Consider the following 24085-nt stretch of genomic DNA (forward strand, 5'->3'; position numbering starts at 1 on the left):
ACGCGGAAGCATTGATATCAGCTATTTCTGCCACAATTTTTGGGACATACGAACATATTGTTTTAGGAAAAAATACATATTTTACTTGTCTTCACAGTGCGTAGCGTTCAATAATTCGTGTGCAGCATCTAATATACAATGGCATTGGCAATGGCAATGCAGTTATTATTCATGTATTTGATGCCTCGACAACTTCTATAAGGAGGAAGGCCGCGCTGCAACTTGAGCCCCTCCCCCCCCCCCCCCCGAACAAAATTTCTGGCTACGCCACTGCCTAGGGGGCTACCCTGACCGGCTTACGTCCATATCACAGCGCGTGGACAGGATGTGGGGGCCGATCCCGGACATAGTGCAATACCGGACCAATCGCGACGGAAGTAAAGCAGGCTTGAAGCACTCCGCCAACTTCCAGAAATAAGTTTAATATCTTGGGTCCGAATAGATACTGAAACCTAGCTTGAATGAAGAAAAAAAATTGTCCCTGCTGCAGCGGAAGCAACGCGAAGTTCAAGAAGGACAGTTTCGTCTTCTCTGAATAGATATCAGTGTTAACAATTTGCTGTCCTGTCCTTAGATGCCTGACAGTTGGCCACAATGACGGGAAGGTTTGCGCTGCCATCGTTTACCTTTTAGGGTGAATGCGATTGTAACACTAAACTCTGCCTTTGTTCTTGTTTTGTAAACTGAGTTCCGTAGATTTATTTTTACACCTGATTACTTCATTTTCATACGGAATACACAGTGATAAATTTATTCTTACTAATATCTTTCTTTTCATTCTTACACATCTAATCTCAACTTTTCTCTGACATATTTTACATTTTATTTTATTTTCAAATGTCCCGTTCTTAGCCAATCCGCCCAAGTGGATAAGTGCCACTAATTCAAAGACCGTACATGGGTCTCGAGAAGCCATGTGCTCCTAATGAAGGAAGAAACAGAAGAAGAACAAGATGTCTGAAGGACAGGACGATGCTAGCGAAGAATCCACGACGGAGTCCGTCTGTTCTCGCTCGAGCAGACGTTCCAGCAATGACACTCGCGTCGTGACAGACGGTGTCCTGCAGGAGATGGGCATCTACCACCGAAATCTGGAACAGCTCGTGGTCCAGAACAAAGGTGAATTCCGAACACCAGCCAGGGCCATCGAAAGCACGTCCGTGCAAGATGGTGCAGCGTCAGCTGAGCCGAATCGAGCCGTCTCATTCAGCGAGCCTGCAAAGGATTACGAGAGCGCGACGACGGACAGCGATGCTTCAAGGCGGGGCCAAGGGTCCAGGCCCAAATTGCGCTCGCTGGGCGTCTACCTCAGCCGTTTTCGACTGAGCCGGCGACCGTCGTCTACCCGCAAAGGTATTCGCGTTTCGCGCATGGACAGTACAGAACACGGCGGGTACAGAACACGACGACGAATTTCGCCTGAGGCTAAGATTTCTCACTGCGTTTCATCATCATCATCATCATCAGCCTATATTTATGTCCACTACGGACGAAAGCCTCTCTCTGTGATCTCCAATTACCCCTCTCTTGCGCTAGCTGATTCCAACTTGCGCCTGCTAATTTCCCAACTTCATCAGCCCACCTATAGTTTTCTGCCGTCCTCGACCGCGCTTCCCGAATCCGTTATCTTGGTATTCAGTCCGTAACTCTAATGGTCCACAGGTTATCCGTCCTACGCATTACATGGTCTGCCCAGCTTCATTTTTTTCTCTTAATATCAATTAAATATCGGCTATCCCCGTTTGCTCTATGACCCACACCGCTCTCTTTCTGTCTCTTAACGTTAGGCCCAACATTGTTCGTTCCATCGCTCTTTGTGCGGTCCTTAACTTGTTCTCGGGCGTCTTTGTTAACCTCCAAGTTTCTGCCCCATTTGTTAGCACCGGTAAAATGCAATGATTTTGCACTTTTCTTTTCAACGACAGTGGTAAGCTCCCAGTCAGGATTTGGCAATGTCTGCCGTATGCACTCCAACACAATTTTATTCTTCTGTAAATTTCCTTCTCATGATCAGTGTCCTCTGTGAGTAATTGCCCTAGATAAATGTTAATCCTTTACAGACTCTAGAGGCTGACTGGCGACAGAGCACTGTGTTTTAGCGCTCTGCCAACGTTCGAGTCGTACTATGGATTCGTCATCCAGCTCACCGACACAACGCTCAATTCCGCCCAATAGGCTAAACCTTTCCAGGTTTGTCAGATTATGGTGTTTAACTTTCCGAAACTGCACAGTGTGCTATGAGGCATGCCTGGGTGGTCTACGCTTGCACGTTGTGCTTCTTGGTGCGTCATGTAGCGCATCGACACAGGACAGGAGAGCGACCCAGATACGTGCTCTCTTCTGTCGCTCTTTTGGGTCACTGCGCTACGCCTAATGTCTGTATAGTGTGCCGTAGTGGACGACCCCGTAAATGCTTTTCACCACCTAGGATTGTTTAAAACGCACGCAAATCACTTCCCACGGGCGTTCTTGCTTCCTGGGGCCATGGAGGCCCCACTTCACGGAGCCTACACGGCCGGGATTCAGACACTGCAACGCGAAATTCACTGAGCCATGAAGGTGGGTAGAACTGTGTCAGTCAGTTCCAGTACGGCAGTGTTGCTTAAAGGGCCCTTACCAGGTTTCGGCAATGCAAACGGACAAGCGCGGTGCACAAGTTACGGGCTGGAGATCTTGTCTGCATTGTCGCCAATCGCTGAAGGACACGAAAATAGTCCCACAGTCTTATTCGCCTTTTTTTATTTAGCCCGGGAAACAGAGCGCATAATACTTACTAACTTACTACAGCAGTTACATTGTAAGACGTTCGAGCAATACTTTTATTCAGCTCTTAGAGATACCACGTCAAAAAAAGGTGAGGTCTACGGTCAGGATTAATATACACAATCCAAGTAAAAACTTTGGTTCAGCCTCAGTCCCAAAACATTGACAATACGACATGAAATGTTTCGCTCAGTGTTAAATTGGGACGTTAGTTCTCTTTTTACCCCTTTTTCCGTTGTGGCAAATGCAAGACCTCCTCAAGCAGCCAAAAGCTGCCCTGATTCCAAATCTGCCCCAAGAAGTTGAAACAGAATACTCTGTACAACTATCACGGACTACTTGGCGCAGTGACACATGTACAGAAGTTCCATCCCCTGTAGTTCTCACTTTCTTGCCACAGAAAGTTGTCTGGGAGTATATATCGGTTAAAAAATCCTATGGGATCTTCATTTTTCTTTTCTCGTTGTACTCTGCAGGCGTCAAAACCATGAGAAAGAATAGGACCAAGAAGAAACAAACCTCGGACGCCTCGCCGTCGTCATCCAACCGGCGAATGCGCTCCACCCTCGGCCAATCGCTGGGCTCGTTCGGGTTCATCGTGCTCATTGTGGCGGGCGTTGTCCTGCTGTTCGCCTACGCGGTCGTCTTTCTTAGTGGTCGGCTGGTTCGGCGACCGGAAAGTCTCGAAGCGAGACCCATCAACCGGACTGAGGGGTCTGGATGAGTACGGATTGTGGCTTGCGGAATATGATCGATAAAGATTGCACAATAAAATTCGAAATATAGTTCTGCGAACTGCCGCTAAAAGCAGCGCTCAAGTTTAGCTTAGTTCTTTTTGAACAGAAATATAGGTCACACTGCGTAGTTTAGAACACATTTAGTATAAGTAAAAGAACGCTTATAGAGGTCCTCGAACACTTTTCAAAGCACTATCTTGGCGTTGTACTTTGCGTAGACTGAGGATGGGTGTTGGTTTTAAAGTAGGTGAAAGCACCGATATCAAAATATTTGGTATTAACGCAAATAAATCACTATATCGCTGCAGACCGCATCATCGCCCACTGGCGCTCGCCAGAAGCATAATCGACGTCTTTATTCGCTCCTCTGTGATTCGTAAAAACTGTTTGAGATAACCATTGCACCGTAGGAAAAACGTGATAAATTAACATTTTGTGTTATTTGCTGTATTTTTTAAATTGTCATGGGGAGAAAAGACACAGTCGTAAAAAAAGTCACACACTTGCGCGGCACACGCAGCACAGTCACAGAGTAAGCTGGTGGAGCGGCTGAAGAGTAGCTCCAATTTCGGCACCACGCACACCAGGATCTTCGCGACAAAGTCTCTGCGCCTCGTTTTGACGAGAACGATCTGAACTGTCCGCCCGGCGTCAATGGCGAACTGCGCACGCTGCGTTTGCAGGTACCTTAACTAGATGGCGCAACCCCACTGGCGGAGATTGGGGATCGCGTTTTTTTTTATTGCGCGCCTTGTCTGAATGGCATCTGGTCGCCTAGCGCCGGCGCAGCTGCGTTTGCAAGCGCCGTAACTAGATGGCGCCACCGTATTTACGGAGGCTCGGATCGTCTGCGCCTGCATTTATAGGTTTTTTTTTTCCACTGCCCGATGGCAAGCGCTTGCGTGGCTCAGTGGTAGAGTATCTGGCTCCCACTCAGCAGGCGCGGGTTCTTTCCCGGCGGGAACTGGGTACTTTTTTCGCATTTCGGTTGATAGCGGTTACGGTCCCCAACAGCGGCGGGGGCGGAAGCCATCGCGAACCAAAACGGCTATTGGAATGAGCCCATAACAGCTTACGCTTGAAAATGCCGACACCGTCGTAAAAACATTTTGCATTTTATATGCTTCAATATTAAATGAAACGATAGCTTCGTCTGGTGTTTGAGGAACAAGAGAAAACCGTAACAAAAGAGGAGAGGTTTGCCACTCCAGGAACAAAACATTACGCCGCCGTGGTGGCGTAGGGGCTTTGGTGCTGCGCTGCTAAGCCCGCGGTTGCGGGATCGAATACCGGCCGTGGCGGCCGCATTTCGATGGGGGTGAAATGCAAAAGCACCCTTGTACCGTTCATTGAGTGCACGTTAAGGAACCCCAGGTGGTCTAAATTAACCCGGAGTCCCCACTACGGCGTGCCTCATAATGATATCGCGATTTAATTTAAAATTTACTCCAAAATATGAAAAAAAGAAACGCGCAGAACACCTGGAATTGCTGTCTGTTAGTGCCGCAAAGGCGCGTGCCTGTGATAAGAGAACTGGCGGGAGTACGAAGTGCCCGGAGCGTGCACTCGTGACGTGATATATGCATCTCACAGGGGCTGTTCGTATTAACACGCCAGTAAATTGACGCAGACGTCGCCGTTCCACGCAAGATCTCCTAAGACAACTTCTTACTGTAAGCGCGAAGCTTCACGCACTTCGTGCCTTGGCGCTGTCTCCTCAGCGGAGGTAATCTGACGAAAGCTTAGCCCTGCTGAAGTCATATTGCTTTGATTAATTCACTCATAAGCTATCAATGACATCTGCAGCGCGAGTACTATGCATAACTGCAGTAATAATAAAAGAAAACTTCCGTGCTTGCGGCTGCCTGACTGCTTTCGAGCGCTTGCTGGTGCTCGGTTAGGAGCCGCTGGCGCCACCTGGTAGCGTTAACATCAAGTGCCTCACGCGCTGCCCACCGCTCTTTCCACCACCCAAGTATTCTAGTACACTGTACTTACGGAGGCTCAGATCGCCTGCGCCTGCATTTATAGGGTTTTTTTTTTTCCGCTGCCCGATGGCAAGCGCTTGCGTGGCTCAGTGGTAGAATATCTGGCTCCCACTCGGCGGGCACGGGTTCGATCCCGGCGGGAACTGGGTACTTTTTTCGCATTTCGTTTGACAGCGGTTACGGTCCCCAACAGCGGCGGCGGCGGACGCCATCGCGAACCGAAATGGCTATTGGAATGAGCCCATAACAGCTTACGCTTGAAAATGCCGACACCGTCGTAAAAACAACCACAAACTACAAATCACGGTGGGGGCGCTTGCTGTGCTTTCACCCGTGGTATGAAGGCATACCTCTGGGTTTTGAGCCCAAAAGCATCTCTTCTCGCTTTTGTACGTTCGTGAGCAGCCTAGTCGCTTCGCTGCCTCATTTTGCACGTTGCCTTCGTGTTGCAGGTTTCTCAACTTGGTGCACCGTTCTTGTCGCACGCTTGTTGTTCGCGGTGTTGCGCTGAACAAAATTTGAACTGAAGAAAAGAGCTGTTGCGCAGTACCCTGTTGATCAACCAGCGTCATCAGCACACCCGAGTAACCTGGAATCCGTGAACATGGAACACGTAGACAACCATGACCTTACGCTACGTAGGCATTTCAGCCTCTTGCCAATGGCTGCGAGGGGTTACGTCAGTGGGCCAGAGAAATGGGGACAGAAGACCGCGCAAAATTTGAGTTGAGGGCATGCATTTCTTAAGCGATGGCTTATAGGCTCACAAGTTTCAGCGGTGGTGGTGGTGTCACGCTGAAAAGTGGGCTGATCCTGGTGATAATGCAGAAAGGGTCCAAGCTCAATGGCACATACCCCTGTCGATTTGTCCGATCCTGGTGATTGTGCAGAAAGGGTCCAAGTTCAGTGGCACATACCCCTGCGGGCTCGGGGACCTGTAACGCGCCCTTGAACTACCCTTGTCACCCGTGGGACCCAAAGAGACAAAATCACCAGCCCTTCCCCTGTCGAGAAAATGGGCGTAAACGAAGCGTGTCCGACTCTTGTGATACTGGTACCCATTTGAGGCCCAGTGCTGGCTGTATGAGGACAAAAAATACGAGAGCAAATACTTGTCAGAAGGTGATGCATGTGTCTGTTGCAGCCATGGCTTAGTAGTAGAGCGCCCGCTTCGACTGCGGGAGGTGGTGGGTTCGATTCCCACCGCTTCCGAGCACCCACTTGTTCAAATGGGCACAAGTGTACCCCGGCCTGGCGTTCAACTTCCCTCAGGGGTTATGCGCTTGGGAAAGGAGCTGCAGCGCTAAATTCCAGTCGGAACCCTCGTCAGCACAAAAACCGTGTGTGCGTGCGCGCACGATTATACCTGATTATATCCAGCAAGCTTGGTAACACTATCCGTACTGACCACAAAAAAGATTAATGCGTAGATTTGAGTCGAGACTTGAGCATTAAAGGCGGTGCCATTAGAAATCATCATCACCGTAAAACATTGCGGTCTCCTTGCTAAGCTTAAGACTAAATACAACTAGGTCACTCACTCGCACAGTTAGGAGGAAAACGCATGTATTTTTATTTAATTTTGGCTGCAGAACCTTCAACAGTTCTAAGCATGACTAAGTTTGAGGATGGTGCGCAATTTGCGTAACTGTCCTCGAAATCAGGAAGACGTGTAAAGGTATAAATACAAGTGGTTGCCTGAATGTTTTATTTTCTCGTGTAGTCACACTACACAACTAGATGCCTAAACACACTTGATGACTACTGTAAAAGGCGTCTTTCTTAATAACCTTTCAAAGGACAGGAATCAGTTTTTGAATTAACCTGACTTATGAGCGTAAGCTCATTACGATCCTTTCCGCTAATAATTTGAGTGCGCCATTTGCAAATTCTGCCACCGTATAGCGGTATTCTTATAATTGAGTACATACTCTAATAACTTTATTGAGCGATTCAACGTTCTACATCTCACTTCTAAGAAACACACGGCTGCAACTTGTGTCTTTTATTTTTTTTTACTGGAAAGTATAGCGATTGGGTATCAAAACAAAGGGACATGGGTGACCATTTATTAGGAGAAGGCTTAATTGGAAACGATTCTCTTTGTAAAAGCCACTATGCCGCAAACGCACTTGCTGATACGCTCTCCAGACTTTTGTACAAAAGAAAGTTTGCGGACTGATGACTTTGCTATGACAGTCATGTATTGCGGTCTATGTTCAAATTCATAGCTTCCAAACGTATCAACTTTTGCATGGTCTGTGACACACTCAGCCAGATCTGCGCCCAGTGGCACAATTCCTACGAACCACCAAATTCTCACCGACAACTTGAACAGGTCGCTGTTGATTATCAGGGCAGTTGACGTGCTGCAGGAATGGCTCAATCGTGAGGCATATAAACGTGTCTTTTATGCCGAAGCTTGCGGCTATCGCACCTTGAGCCGCTGCCACCACGCCCATTCGGTCTTTCTCTGGAACTTGACATTGGTCTGAAACGCCCACGCTTCCGGACCTTCGCAAACTTTACTCTGTCAATACTCAACGTCTACTCCGCAAATACTGTCTGTCGGCACTTTTCAAAGATGAACGCGACCGGCACCATTTGTTTTGCTTCGTTTTAAGTATGCAGTCAGTCCGCACCTCCTCTCTGTGACAGAGATCAGTATAATCGACAGCAATACGCCTCTTTTGGCGTTGTCGAGTTTTAAATTCCTCTTCATGTCATGTTCTATATATGTTCTTTTCGGTGAATGCTTTTGTCTCGGCCTTATGTGCCTTCACTCGGCGCCCTGGTTGTGTGTATGTGTAAACATGGGTTATTTGCATTGCCAGCCCACCGAATCTGCGTCCATTGTGGGAAACGCTCCGCATTGTGGGCACCGGAAACAGGCGGGCGCTTATAGCTTGTCAAGTTTTTCTCTTCTTTTTTTCTTGCAGCGTTAATGTTTGCTGCCTTCACGGTGCACCATGAGGCTAGTTACACGTAGAACATAACTGCATAGACCACCAGATGGGACGGTTACCAATTGAGCATTCCCTGCGGTTGTCAAAAGCTTGCCTCTCATCGCTATTGCACAGCTGTTCACTGCCTCCCTCTTCCTGTGAGTATCTTAATACATTGTCTTTGTTGTGACAGGCCAGATTTTGCACCTCGCATTGTCTAAAGTCGTACTTGTCTGCCAATAAGTACTCACAGCCTCAGTTTCATCTTTGGTGCACTAGTGAAAGAGCACGCATTGGCAATTAGGGATCTGACACTGTGTCCAAAACTACGTCGAGACGTGGAATGTCCAGCGTTTATTACTGCCAACTTTATCTTAAACTATAACCATGACTACCATCACGAAGTCACATATTCCTTCATGCAAAATTAGCTTTTCTGTCTACTACACAAATCAACAAAGTGCTCAATGCTCTGTCCTCATTTCCGTTGTGAGGTAGACTGCACCAACTTTGTAACGACACCAAGAATACCTAGTCATAGTGTCGCCATTACTCTTTATTCTCACTTCTTCCTCGACTTCTCAAAACCGTCATCTTGCGTCATCTTTCTCGTTAACCTTACATGTAATGCAAATAAGTGCTCCTTTGAGTGTCACTTCGCAAGTACACTGAAAATAATGAAAGAAAAGAATGCCTACTTTTAGATTGTTTTATGTTTAGCAGGAAGCAAATACAAAAGTATGTCAAACGTGAAAGCAGGATGTTAATTTTAAATTCTAAAATTATATTTGTCCCTGCGATGATATCCTTGCGTTGAATTTCTACTTCACGGTCAATCATTACTTGATTTCAGCTTCTTCTTCCTTCATTTCAGAACGGGATAAATGTGCTGATCATTAAATTCTAAAATGAAGGTCTTAATACATCACTCTGTATTTATTGAGCAAACCTTGTATACATACAGCGTCGCCTTGTACCGCCCCACCGGAAATTACTGTGTCTACAATAATAAAGGAAAAAGAAAGCTGCTGCAAGAGTCTTCTTAGCTATTCGGAAGGCGGCCAGACAAGTGACAGACAGGGTTTGCATGACTGGGCACCCGAAACGCTGTTATTAATTCTCCCCCGCTGAAATCGTGCCATGCACCGTTTTCCGAAAGGTCGATAATGGGATGGCGATGGGCTTCAAACACTGTCGATTAAACCGTGCACGACTCTCAAGGCACCGTTTGTTTCTTTGCTAGCGTTCATTTTCAGCTGCATGCCTGTTTTCTGTATTACGTACGCTCATATCCGCCCTCTGGAATTGTCTTTTCTTTTTTTTTTCTTTTAGTGCCGAAGTTTCTCTTGCGCACTGAGCGTACCTGCAAGATTGCAGTGCACGTCATCCAGATGATAATAAAACATAGGACGTCATGTATAGAACGCCTCAAAACAGAGCTTTCTTTCGGCAAAGTAAAACTTTTACGTTTCGCACCAGCCAGAAGACGGAATTCCCTAATTTCTTGCACTGAAAATGCGCTGAAAATTGGTAACCATCAGTGGCAGTACTTTGTAACGGACTTGTCTTTTCTTTCATTATTATTTTTTTTCATTTCTTTCACATCCGTCGCGCCGTGTATGACTGTGGCAGCATTGCTTACGAACTGATGTGAGAAGGCTGTAAAAATAAAAATCTAGATAATCATGGCTGCGGGCGACAATTGAAAAAAAAAAACATCGCTTCAGAAGTCATCTTTGATAACAATTACACCGCGATAACATTTCAGCGTTGCAGTGCATTAAGAGAATATTGATAAGGCTGTATGCACTTACTGTGACCAGATAAAGGACATTTATGGTGATGCTGCTGCTCCGAAGATGAGTCACCGCCCATAACGCTGCTGACGGGAGGTTTATGTTTTTTACTATACATATCTTCCCAACTCAGATTTTTATATACCTCTTGAAAATAGGTCACCAATTACGCCTTGAGCCCTTGCGGTCGGTATTAGGTATCACTTAATTTACATCATAAACGGCAATTCTTCAAATTTTGTGATGCAAAGTTCAGTGTTAAAGCATTTTGTGAATAGTGAACACAGACAGTTTAGTTGCAGCTACAAGTTAAATTTGCTCGCCCTGAAGGCACTGATGTTGAAAAATAATGCTATAGCGACTGTATCACAGGCGTCAGGTTTGTATCTCGAAAGCAAGTAATATCGAAAATATATTTTCTTTGTTATTTTACATTTGTGTAACTTATACGCGAGCGGATAGCCAGATTCAAGAATATGAGTTTGGGAACACAAATAAGGACTTTTGCATTTATAGTAAGATTTAATAACGTAGTATTGAGCTGATAATGCATGTGAACACCCGTGTACTTAGATTTAGGTGCACGTTAAAGAAACCCAGGTGGTCGAAATTACTCCGGAGGCCCCCACTACGGTGTGCCTCAATCAGATCGTGGTTTTCGCACGTAAAACCCCTAATTTAATTTTCTTTAGTGGGGGTAGCGAAAATGCAACATAACTTCATGAATGGGGCAGACGGATCTGAAATGCATTCCTGTTCGACTTGAAGTGGGCCGCCTTGGCTCCACCATACATCAAGTCGTGCCGTAATGCAGTTATTGATCTATGCGAGAATGATTGTGTAGGGGAGCTCAAGCCACAAGTCACTTCGCGCGTAACATTCTTGAGTAACGCATCATGCTTTCGGACTGTGCTAGAGCACTTGCGTGACGACACGGTGCTTCTTGGCCGGACCGAAAAAAAAAAAACTGATTTCTGTACTGCGGTATATCTTGGAAGCCGGATGGCTCAACAGGTGCACGGATGTGGGCAGCGTTACAAAATGAATTCTTATAGCATGTAAAAGTCACATAAAATGTTTATTCGTTGAAGTATTCTACAAGACTTCTTGCAAATCCACGTGATGTCAATGTGCTGTGATGTTAAAACAGTCACGATTGCTGCATGCTAAAACAGGATCAATTTTGTCATCTTCAAGGCTGCAGGTAGGCGACGGAATGTGAATATCGTCGGTTGAAATGACTGCAGGTCCATTTCACAGGCGTCACGGTGGCTTTAAAGTCGGCTCAGTGATGAGTCTACCAGGAGGGTCTTCCATGGATGGAGCCAAAGGGCAGCACGGCCTCGCCGATCCGCATTAGGTGGGAAATGATGCGTAGCGGCAGCATCGGCGCAACATAGCAGAAGCGCAGGAGTGTTCTCGTCATGTCTGTGGAATGAAGCAGGCAAAGTGATGCATCAGGCCCGAATCATTGACATGGCAATAAGCTTTACCATAAACAAAAGTAGAATAGACCCAGTGTAGCGCAACCGCATGGTGGCTTTAGTACATTCCGTTGTGACTGCTCGGTCGGAACACGGGCGCCAATGTTGCAAAACTTCGTATGCGATAAGAACCTAAGCACTCGCACGAACATTTCGCTGAGCCTCGAGTGCGCGGCGCGCGCTGAAAATGGAGCCCACGCTGTCAAGCACTGCTCTGGCGCTTGATACGCCAAGTGGTCAGACAAGGCTGAGATGAGTAAAGACAAGTATGCGCATGACTAAACACAGGGCGTAGCAAATATCACAGATATTCTGATTATTTGAACGCTAACACGTGTATACCCAATCAGAGAAAGCCAATGACTGCATTTTGACGGTAGTGCCATACCGGTACAAAACTTGGTTATAAGCTAAATACCAATCAGTAAGAGCAAAGTAAATTCTTGACAGTGAGAACGAATGCAGGAAGGATTACAGTGAAAGCAGGTAACCAATTTAGCAGCCGAAGGGAAACAGCAGACGTGGAGTTAGGCGGGTCATGCAATCTGCAATGGATAAGATAACGTGTCTTAATTTTAGAAATGGGTGAGAAGTGAATCTATGAGCAGGACCCTAGAAAGATGAAATTGAAAAAGCGATGTTCATGGAAGCAACGACAAATACTTTCGTGTGGAAGGGAACTTATGTGGCAGCGACAGTACTTCCGATAGGACTTCGTGGGTATTTCACTCGTAATCCTTTTAATAAAGACCATAGCGTGCGCGCTGTATTATGGCTTCTGAGGGACTTAGTCACGACCACGACATGGGTGCACGATGGGCTTCACAAAGGTGGGGGCAATACTAAGCAATCACAAAACAGGGCATTGCTGTACTTTGTACCTTACCACAAAGTGCTCAGAGTGTTGCTTTTGCTCAGAGGATTATATATATATATATATATATATATATATGCAGTGCGCCGCTGCGTAAATTGAATGGCAATGTTCTGGCCACGTTTTAGATTGCATGTGCTTAACGGGAATTAGCCAAAGCACACCGAAATTTTCGGAACATAGAATTTCCTGAAAAACACTACTAAAGAGTATTCTGGGCCAGCATTTTGTAGCCACGACTTTCCGATGCTAATGCCTTTTCACGATTTTCGCGCTTGGTCAGTGGTCAGAGCGACGGTCCGCTCACGTTATCAACGGGATCAGCCGTCCGTGAGCGGTGGATGACAAGACTAGTATGGAATAAAGCATAACACATCGCTACAAAATAGCGGCCCTGGTGCATCAAGCGTTGAGCTACGATGGGTACAATTGATATTACGCGGTTGTGTCTGACGTTCGGGCTTGCGGCATTCTAGTGAGACATTATTACGCTTTATCCTTTTAAATCTTCAGTTACTCCTAGTTTTTCAAGCTCAGCAAGGTCTGCGCTCATTCACAATTTCGCACCTTCGCACATGCAGAGTCCTTGGGAATTGTTTCATGATTGGCGCAGTGTGCTTGAAAATGATCAGTTTGCAATGTCACAAAACCAATAAAGACTGTATTATCAACTGTAGCGAAATTCGTATACTGGCCATCATTTGCATGTTGGCCAAACAACAACAATCACAGTTTGGTAAGCACCGGCGCCATAGGTCCCGGCAGTAACTTTTGTACCAAACTGCCTGAGGGGTCTTTAGCAGTAAGCGGTAGTGCTACGGGGGGGGGGGGGGGGGGGTTTAACGTTTGAATTCGGTAAAGCTATCCGACTGTATTCAAACATTGTCAGAGCAGGCCACCCATTCGACGATTATCAGTCAGCGGCTTTGGTAAGAGAAACATTAAAAAAAAGATAAGAAAAAAAATTGCACCACGGTTTCGTAGTCCAAGGGCGCTTATGCGTCCCCCTGCTGTTTTAGGCATATGTCAAGCCACTCAGCACCGTCAATGTGCGGCCCCAAGCTATTCCTACGTGATAAAAGCAACAGTAGTACGAGTACCAACAGAAAAGACGAGTATAATGCGCTACGCATAGCTGCCCGTGCCCCTGTCACCCTACCATAGCCATTTTTGTTCATATAAACGACGAACCAGTTTCATTATGACCGACGGCATTCGCACTCAGCACGCCCCTAAACCATTACCCTAAAGAAAATGAACTCACCCATAAATACGTCAAGCGTCGCCAAGCCTGCTGTGACGTGCATGAAATTTTTCACCCATCTGGACGAAGTCATCCACTTCGCTTTTCTTTTCAGGGCCCTACAGCACGCACAGGGACACATGCACTTAGGCCTAACTCGCTTCATGAAGTACGAACTGCGCGGGCTATGAGAAGTGTGCAGGAAAGTAGAGCCGTGCACGGGAGTCTAATACGAGGATGCGCAGTTAGCGCAAGGTATATGTAGACTGGTAGCGTAGCTTCCATATAGAAGCCCACATGCCGAGAAAATGACTGGTCGTTACAACCGTCGCCATCTACGTGTCAGGGGGACAACTAACAGCAAGCAAATAAAAAAATAAAAAAAAAAGTGAGGTGACAACCGGAAATGGCAGTGACGTCCAGATGACGTCAGTGACGTGCTTGGCGCGAATGCTTGAACTTCTTCAGCGTCCGGCATTTAGATCGCTACGCAGCACATGTTTTTTCTGAGGCTGAGGCGATCTTGCGACTTGCCTCAGGTGAAGTTCCAGTGCATCATTAAACTATTGGAGTGGTGTATGTCTTAATGTGATCATAATTAGGGAGTTATTGACGGCAATTGCTCCAGTAGGTTCCTTAAGTAGGTGAGCGAATAACATGGAAATATATGCCAATGCCACAGAGGTTTCAAAAGCAACTTCACATTTTTTGTGAAGTGTGAACTGCCTCAGCCTTCACATTTTTTGTGTGAAAAGTGTTTCACAACACTTTTCAATTGGTGAAAAATAATATGGCCAGCCCACAGTCGTAATGTATAGCAACATATGCGAAACCTTTTCACACAATCATTCGCAATTGTATTCATATCCAACAGTTATCAGACAACATTGCCCCGCATTATCATTTAAAAACATTTCATTTACTAATTTGGCTTCCAGTCGGACACACAGAGCCCGTGATACAGAAAGTGAACGAATATAGCGCGACGTTTCTTCGCTGAGCGTTTTGCATTTATCGTCACGACGAGACACAGCGTGTCGGATGCCGTAGCCAGAAAGTTGCATGATAACAAAAAACCTGCTCTCACACCTTTCGCCAATGAGTGCCATGCTCTAGGCCATGCAAACATTGAACTGACGAGCACGCCACACTTTGAACAAAAACGCAAGGAAATAAAAAAAGGCTTAACCTTGCACTCAGCCGCGCAACGCTTGAAACAGTGAAGCTGGGCGATAGCAGCCCAGCATTTTCAGGAAGTGCGCGCGAACTTTTCATCTTATTACTCATGATGATAATTTCTTTTCGCGCGTCTCGGACTTACCGCTGTCACTGCGCGTTGCATAGCGTAGCTTACAACATCGACACCGCGTTCCAGCAGACCCGCTCCGTGAATGCGTCTGTCTCTCTCTCTCTCTCTAGCTCTCATAGCGCGCAAAACCTCTTCAACTCGAAGAGCACGAGCGTACAAACGCACCAGCTGTGGACGAAGACGACGACGCTCGAATGCAATCATATTGTTCGCATAAATGCACGTTCTGCAACCATGGCTGTATATCCTAGTGATTACGACGCTCGCCGTGGGTTCGCGGGTTTGAATCCCGCCTCGGCAAGAAAGGTTATTTTCTTTCTTGGTAATGTCTTGACACGGACCACAAATTACGGCTGGCTTAAACAGTTTCGCTGTTAAACCTTGGATGAAACCGCCGCGTTCAAGTGAGCAACGCCATTCCACACGACATAATAGCTGGTGTACACAGTCTTGCCAAGTCTTGCGCCAGAATCCCTGGTTGGTAGGGGTTACCAAGAACGAACTAACAAATTCTGAAATAGAAACAAATTAACATTTGTTGTTTTAGTAGAGGAAAATATTTGAAACGGTATATTTACCCGTTTGACACTATGCTGATTTAAAATTTTCGAACATTTTTTTTTTACTTAGGTTTCCTAGTTTCAGTGTTTGTCCTCCCCTCACTTAGTCGCGCTTCAATCGAGCACCACTTAAAGTCCCTATATAAGAAAAGTACCGCCATCTACTCTTTCCTCCGCCGCCTCCTCTCCTAAAGCGCTTGCTTTTTTTTTTTACTTTTTGCTTGCGAAAGCCAAATCGACGGTGGCGCACCTAGAAAGTCTACGTTGAAGCTTTCAGGCCGGGCGCGCGCCGCCGCCTACGACTGCGGCTGCGCAGAGGACTTTCAACATGGCTCTGAGGCGGAAAAAAAACAAAATATAAAGTAGTGAAAAGCGCGCGCTATCATCGTCCAATCGGAGATTGGACGATGAGCGGCGTTGATCAAAGGATGGCGGTACTTTTCTTATATAGGGACTTTAGCACCACTAACTGATATCTCTGGCGATAGGTTTTGGCACCTATTTAGGGGCTCTATTCTGGGGCTCTATTCTGGACACGCATGGCGGCTGCACGGCCGCCATTATCCGCCATCTTGGCTGTCTCATTGGCTGTCCGGAGGTCACGTGTTTTGAAATTTGTGCCGGGAAACGGAAGTTTTGCTAAATGCAATTTTGCGTTTTTGTCAGAATGATGAAACGTGACGTGGAGCTGCAAACTTTATCGACTAATACTTTTTTGTGGTCCTTGGCACCTCTATTGCGCCTTTAGCGCTTAAAAAGAAAGTGGACGGTAGCGTGCAGAAGCTCGTGCAATGCATCTGCAATTTCGCGAATATGTGGTGGCGTTCCAAGATAGCCGGCATGTCAGCTTGCTTCATTGGCTGAAGGAATATCCTGTGAGGAGCGTCACAGGAAGAGCCGTTTGGTACATGTGAATTTGACATTGCGGGAGGTTGCGCTGGGCCGCCATTGCAGAGATATTCTGCCATAATTTGTTGTGCGTCGAGCCGCGCGAATTATGGTAATGAGCGGCCATATGCAATGACAGTGGAGAGGCATGCGTATCGCCGCATTTTCCCTGTCATTTCGGGCCATAAAAATCTTTTGTTCACAACGCGTGTTCATAGCATTTGCATCGCTCTCGGGTGGTGTTGGCATTTGTGTTTTGAACCATCATTTTTATTAAAAACACGTTTATTTGAAATAATATTGGTTGAAACAAGCTAAACTTTCTGCGACATTTTCGCACTTTTCGCACTATTGCGTTTGTATTGTAATCAATATTAATGACTTTTCGCGTCATCAAAGGCTATGACAACAGTGACTTTTTAATTTACAAAAGAAATGTACGCAAGGCGGCGTCTTGAAGTTTCCTCTCGCGGTGCGAGTAAGCAGCGAAGTGAACAAGAGATGGCAGTGCCGGCGCTTGCGTCGTGCAAGCGAATACCTGTGGCGCGCGCAACGCTATCGATGATATTCGGCCGCTTCTCAGCCAGACGAGTCTGGCTCAGTCACTTGCGGATCACGGGATAGCGATAACGCGGCCTAGAGCGTGCGCTGATCACCACTGGCAGGTCGCGTATGTTGTCTCAAGCTAGAAAGCAAGCGCGTGGGCGCCAATATACGATGACTCATTCAGTTTCCCGAGGACACGCATCCTAGCTAATGAAGCAGACGACAGCCTGCGCGCATGCAGACGACGGAAGCGAGAAACGATTTTGATGGAATAATCGTACGCGTTGAGCTAGCTGTTTTATTTTTACTAGGGAGGAAAACTGTTTTGCTTTATCAACCACGCTAGGTTCAATGCCTACACTACAGTTTCTTAGGTGAAACGTCAAATTTGCGTCATGTTACGAAAGCAAAACGGGGCCATGAGCGCCATTTTGTAAGCGTCGCGCCTACGTCACGCCTTGAAGAAAATGGCGGAATGTCCAGAATAGCGGCTCTGGACACGCTTGGCGGCTGCACGGCCGCCATTATCCGCCATCTTAGCTGTCTCATTGGCTGTCCAGAGGTTACGTGTTTCGAAATTTGTGCCGGGAAATGGAAGTTTTGCAAAATGCAATTTTGCGTTTTCGTCAGAATGACGAAGCGTGACGTGGAGCTACAAGTTTTATCGACTAATACTGTTTTTGTGGTCCTTGGCGCCTATATTGCGACTTTAGCGCTCTAAAAAGAAAGTGGACGGTACCATGCAGAAGCTCGTGCAATGCATCTGCAATTTCGCCAATATGTGGTGGCGTTCCAAGATAGCCGGCATGTCAGCTTCTTCATTGGCTGAAGGAATATCCAGTGAGGAGCGTCACAGGAAGGGCCGTTTCGTAAACGTCAATTTGACGTGTGACGTTGCGCTGGGCCGCCATTGCAGAGATTTTCCGCCATAATTTGTGGTGCGACGAGCCGCGCGAATTATGGTAATGAGCGGCCATATGCAACTGACAGTGGAGAGGCATGCGTATCGCCGCATTTTCCCTGTCATTCGGGCCATAAAAATCTTTTGTTCACAACGTGTGTTCATAGCATTTGCATCGCTCTCGGGTGGTGTTGGCATTTGTGTTTTGCACCATCATTTTTATTAAAAACACGTTTATTTGCAATAATATTGGTTGAAGCTAGCAAACTTTCTGCGACATTTCGCACTTTTCACTATTGCGTTTGTATTGTAATCGATATTAATGACTTTTCGCGTCATCAAAGGCTATGACAACGGTGACTTTTTAATTTGCAAAAAAAAAAATGTACGCAAGACGGCGCCTTGAAATTTCCTCTCGCGGTGCGAGTAAGCAGCGAAGTGCACAAGAGATGGCAGTGCCGGCATTTTCGTCGCTCAAGCGGATACCTGTGGCGCGCGCAACGCTATCGATGATATTCGGCGGCTTCTCAGCCAGACGAGTCGGGCTGAGTCACTTGCGTTTTACGAGATAGCGATAACGCGGCCTAGAGCGCGCGCTCATCATCACTGGTAGGTCACTTATGTTGTCTCAAGGTAGAAAGCAAGCGCGTGGGCGCCAATATACGATGACTCATTCCGCTTCCCAAGGACACGCATCCTAGCAGACGATAGACTGCGCGCATGCAGACGACGGAAGCGAGAAACGATTTTGATGGAATAATCGTGCGCTTTGAGCTAGCTGCTTTATTTTTACTGGGGAGGAAAACTGTTTTGCTTTATCAACCACGCTATGTTCAATGCCTACAATACAGTTTCTTAGGCAAAACGTCAAATTTGCGTCACGTTACGAAAGCAAATCGGGGCTATCGGCGCCATTTTGTAAGCGTCGCGCGTACGTCACGCTTCGAAGAAAATGGCGGAATGTCCAGAGGCGCTATTCTGGACATTCCGCCATTTTCTTCGAGGCGTGACGTAGGCGCGACGCTTACAAAATGGCGCTGATGGCCCCGTTTTGCTTACGTAACTTTACGCAAATTTGACGTTTCGCCTAAGAAACTGTGATGTAGGCATTGAACCTAGCATTCTTGATAAAGGAAAACAGTTTTCCTCCTAAGTAAAAACAAAGCCGCTAGCTCAAAGCGTACGATTATTCCATCAAAATCGTTTCTCGCTTCCGTCGTCTGCATACGCGCAGGCTGTCGTCTGCTTCATTAGATAGGATGCGTGTCTTCGGGAAACTGAATGAGTCATCGTATATCAGCACCCACGCGCTTGCTTTCTACCTTGAGACAACACACGCGACCTACCATTGATGATGAGCGCACGCTCTAGGCCGCGTTATCGCTATCTCGTGATCCGCAAGTGACTCAGCCCGACTCGTCTGGCTGAGAAGCGGCCGAATATCATCGATAGCAATGCGCGCGCCACAGGTATCCGCTTGAGTGACGCAAACGCCGGCACTGCCATCTCTTGTGCACTTCGCTGCTTACTCGCACCGCGAGAGGAAACTTCAAGGCGCCGTCTTGCGTACATTTCTTTTTGTAAATTAAAAAGTCACCGTTGTCATAGCCTTTGATGATGCGAAAAGTCAGTAATATTGATTACAATACAAACGCAATAGTGAAAAGTGCGAAATGTCGCAGAAAGTTTGCTAGTTTCAACCAATATTATTTCAAATAAACGTGTTTTTAATAAAAATGATGGTGCAAAACACAAATGCCAACACCACCCGAAAGCGATGCAAATGCTATGAACACACGTTGTGAACAAAAGATGTTTATGGCCCGAAATGACAGGGAAAATGCGGCGATACGCATGCCTCTCCACTGCCGTTGCATATGGCCGCTCATTACCATAATTGGCGCGACTCGTCGCACCACAAATTATGGCGGAAAATCTCTGCAATGGCGGCCCAGCGCAACGTCACGCAACGTCAAAGTGACGTTTACGAAACAGCCCTTCCTGTGACGCTCTTCACGAGATATTCCTTCAGCCAATCAACAAGCTGACATGCCGGCTATCTTGGAACGCCACCACATATTCGCGAAATTGCAGATGCATTCCACGGGCTTCTGCACGCTACCGTCCACTTTCTTTTTAAAGCGCTAAAGTCGCAATATAGGCGCCAAGGACGACAAAATAGTATTAGTCGCTAAAACTTGCAGCTCCACGTCACGTTTCGTCATTCTGATGAAAACGCAAAATTTCATTTTGCAAAATTTCCGTTTCCCGGCACAAATTTCAAAATACGTGACCTCTGGACAGCCAATGAGACAGCCAAGATTGCGGATAATGGCGGCCGTGCAGCCGCCATGCGTGTCCAGAATAGAGCCCCAGAATAGCGGCTTAGATGGGCTTTGGTTAGGCTGTCTGTAGCAGTGTTGCCATTTTAGAGATCTTGTGGCCAGATTTAGCTACATTTGGGTCTGTATAGCGACAATTTTTCTTCAGAGATTGGCCACTTTTTTTTTATTAGCGTGACGGAATAATTAGCGACATTTTAGTGACTTTAAAGTTACAAAATTTGCTGAGAAAATAACTTTCTAGAACACGTTTTCATATTCACAAGCTACAAAAAGGCGTCCAAGATCGCTTCTATGGCCATGATAAACCGATGTTGTGGTTAATTGCTCTTCGAAACAGAATGGCATGGGGCTTACGAATTGCGCGATAGTGCTTAAAGAACCCGCTAACATGGGTCTTAACACTGCGGGTGCTGCAGTTTCACTGAGTACGTTCCATTGGTCGACGTTCGCTAGTGTTGCAGTAAACTAAGCTACCGAAACTTACTGTAGTAATCATTAAGGTGAGTTTTAAAACGCCGCAGACGACTAACAGGACACATATAAATGTAGGACGGCGGACAGAATGGAGCGACTGGGCTCGTTCACGTGAATCTGGACGCACTCGTAGTTGTCATATGCTTTCAGGTGAATTAAGGGGTGATAACGTAGTATTTCACCTGTATAATAGTCACGCAACTGACATCTCCGCGTTTACAAGACCAAGATTGTGTCGCCTAACTTAGTTCTCTTTTCACTCGCTCCGAAAACGAAGGAAACCTGCAGGCATAACGTGGACCAAGCGAGTTCTTCCGCTAAAAAATCAAGCGACCCATGCTCTTTAGCCGTGGCAGACATTAATTCGTAATATTTGAAGGCAATCACAGGATTTGAGCTGTGATCATGTATTGATTTTTAGAACCATACTGTTACTATTATTATGCATTGTTATAGCACCTTGCTAATTAGCTGTTTAATTCTCAACTGCGCAGACACTATATAAAAGTGAAACGTTTCGGCAGATGCTTTGCGCAATATTAGCGTATATGAAGCTGTTCCAATAACGCCTACACTATATAAAGTTCTCTCAACAGTGTTACACAGCTTTAGCGACATGGAAGCTAAATATATCACCCTTTTTTTGTCAGTCTTACCACACTTTCAAACAAAAGTTGGCAATACTGGTCTCTAGCTTGTCTCTATGTTTATCCTTGTAATGACGTGTCTAGCAAAGCTTGTGCGACTGCGTGGCATACGAGATGATAGACAAGATAAGAGGCAAACTGAAAGAAACGTCGGCCAGGATGACTAATACTATATGAGCATTTCTTTGTCATCTTTTCTTGGCCGAACGTCTGAGGCGCAACCACGCGTGCGCATGAACATCAACTTTGAACAGAGCGTCGCTCGCTAATTTCATTCCTGATTACGTCAAACAGTTTTAGCTTTGAGGTAATACGTGGAACGTTATTCCGACAGCGTCCGTACACTGATTCTACCAAACGATATGTTTGCTTTTCTTATTTTACGTTGTCATAGCTTTGAAGATAAAGCCAGTGAGATCCAGGATAGCGGGTGGAGGTGGGCAAATAAATGCTACAGCGTAAACAATTCCTATGAAATGACGTTTATTGCTTCATGTGGTCTACAAGACTGGTTGAATGGGTGACTGGATGCGAATGGGCTGAGGTTAAAACAATCATGATCGGTGAATTTTAAAAAAATGGCTCCGTTATTTCCTTTTCGAGGTTGCAGGTCGGTTGGACCCTCTGGATGTCCGCGGTACTTTTGATTCCAGGTCAATTTCACAGGAAAAGTGGCCCATTCAAGGAAGACACTCTGACGAGTCGGTCTACAGGTTCATCCAGGAACGGGGGTAGGAGGGAAGCATGGCCGTTATAATCCTCATGCCCCAGGAAATGGCACGGTACAGCAGCGAGAGAGCAAAATGGAAAAAGCGCACATGTGCTCTGACCATGCCTGTGGAAAGGAACAAGCACATTGAATTATCACGATCAATCCTTCGCATGACAAGAAACTTTATCGCAAACTAAAGTGCAACAGGCCCCGGGTGCCTCGAGACCGCATGGTAGTTTCAGTTTGTAATGTTAGGATAGCATCAAAAATTGATTTAAGAATGTCAGAATGCGTGTAAATGTGGCACATTTTAGTACGTAACAAGAACCTAGGCATTCAAAGGAAGAACACCTTGAGTATGTAGGCTTCAGTCCGTGATCGATGCAAGAAGAGTCGCAATTAAGTGTTGAAGCACTATTTGAGGACAGTATACGCCAAGGAGCCGCATGATGGGGGGCGCACACGGGGAAAGAAGAATGCATATACGTAGGCGCATGGCAGATACTCGCATTACTTTAATGGCAGCACATCAATATCCACTGAGAAAAAGTCAATGAAGGTATTCCCACGGTAGTACCATTGCGACCAATATAGACGTATTGACAAACAGTTGACCGACCAAGAAGAACACACTACATGCATGACTTTTACAGGACGAGAGAGCGAACACGGGTAAGCATTGTCGCACCCAAGATGAAACAAGTGGATTTAGGCAGATCATGCAGTGCGCATTACACGAGAGGTGGTGTGCTGCGCTGTTAAGCAAAAGGGCGCGGGATCGAATCCCGGCCGCGGCGGCCGCATTCGATGGGGTTAAAATGCAAGAACGCCCGTACATTGGGGGTACGTTAAAGAACCGAAGGCGTGAAAAATTATTCCGGAGTCTCCAACTACGGCGTGCCTCATACCATGATCATGGTTTTTGCACGCAACATCCCAGAACATTTGTATATGGTGTGCTAGTTTTAGAAACGTTAGGTAGGAAACGTTAGAAACGGGTGAGGCGCGAATGTGTGACGCAGTGGTTCTGGAAAGATGAATTGGTTACCATGGCGTGCACGGCAAGTAATGCCACAAACATTATCTGGACGGGCAGCCTAGCCGGCAAAGATTGCGCTTCTGATGAGGCACTGCGCGAGACACTTGCACTCGTAATCTCTTTTATAGGGCCTAGAGCGTGCGCGCTTTGTGAGCACCATTGCTTCCGCCTGACCATCGTCAAGACCACAACGACATAGAGAGAGAGAGAGAGAGAGAGAGAGAGAGAGAACAAAGTCCTTTCAGGACTTTGTCGCGACCTTTCAGCAACCATGGTGATAATGGTGCACTTATTTGCCTAATCGTCGTACTTGTGGCTTTAGACGGTCTCGCAAGATTTCGTTTTGCTTTATTATTTCAGATATTCAAGTACTTGTAGTTTTCCCGATATGAACAAGTGAATTATGTGCACACGTGAACAATAATTACGATTTATTGCATGTAACGCCGTTGCCATAGAAACAATCTATTTGCCATGCCGCAAAACCGTGTCAAGACTGCAAGACGAAGCTTAGGTATGTTCGTATACTGCGCATAGTCCCATTCCAGCCTTATTTCGAATAGCGTACAGTCCCCGTGACCACCGGCACGACATGGCTTAGGTAATGCAATCGCCGCACGTAATAGCCGTGCCTCAGGAGTGGCCCATCCCACCCGTTTTTCGTCATCACTCTGCTGCAGCATCCGAGATGCGCAGGCACCTTCACTCGGCCAATTCACCTTGGATGTCGGAGGCGCATGCCCCTCTGAGCAAGGCGGTTCCCTTGTCTGTAGCGAACCTAGCTCAAAAGAGCCTATGTGGCTAAACGGAGTTTCCGCAAGCTTTCACCCGTAG

The 24085-nt window shown here is 46.5% G+C and overlaps 1 protein-coding gene across 1 annotated transcript; it reads left to right on the forward strand.

Moving 5' to 3' along the window:
• Positions 1-953: 953 nt before the first annotated feature.
• On the forward strand, positions 954-3487 carry LOC125939891 (uncharacterized). Its single transcript, XM_049655404.1, has 2 exons — positions 954-1353; positions 3240-3487. Exons 1-2 carry the CDS (start codon positions 954-956, stop codon positions 3485-3487), a joined length of 648 nt encoding a protein of 215 aa, XP_049511361.1.
• Positions 3488-24085: the final 20598 nt, after the last annotated feature.

The sequence above is a fragment of the Dermacentor silvarum genome, chromosome 9 (assembly GCF_013339745.2).
Source record: "Dermacentor silvarum isolate Dsil-2018 chromosome 9, BIME_Dsil_1.4, whole genome shotgun sequence".
NCBI lineage: Eukaryota > Metazoa > Arthropoda > Arachnida > Ixodida > Ixodidae > Dermacentor > Dermacentor silvarum.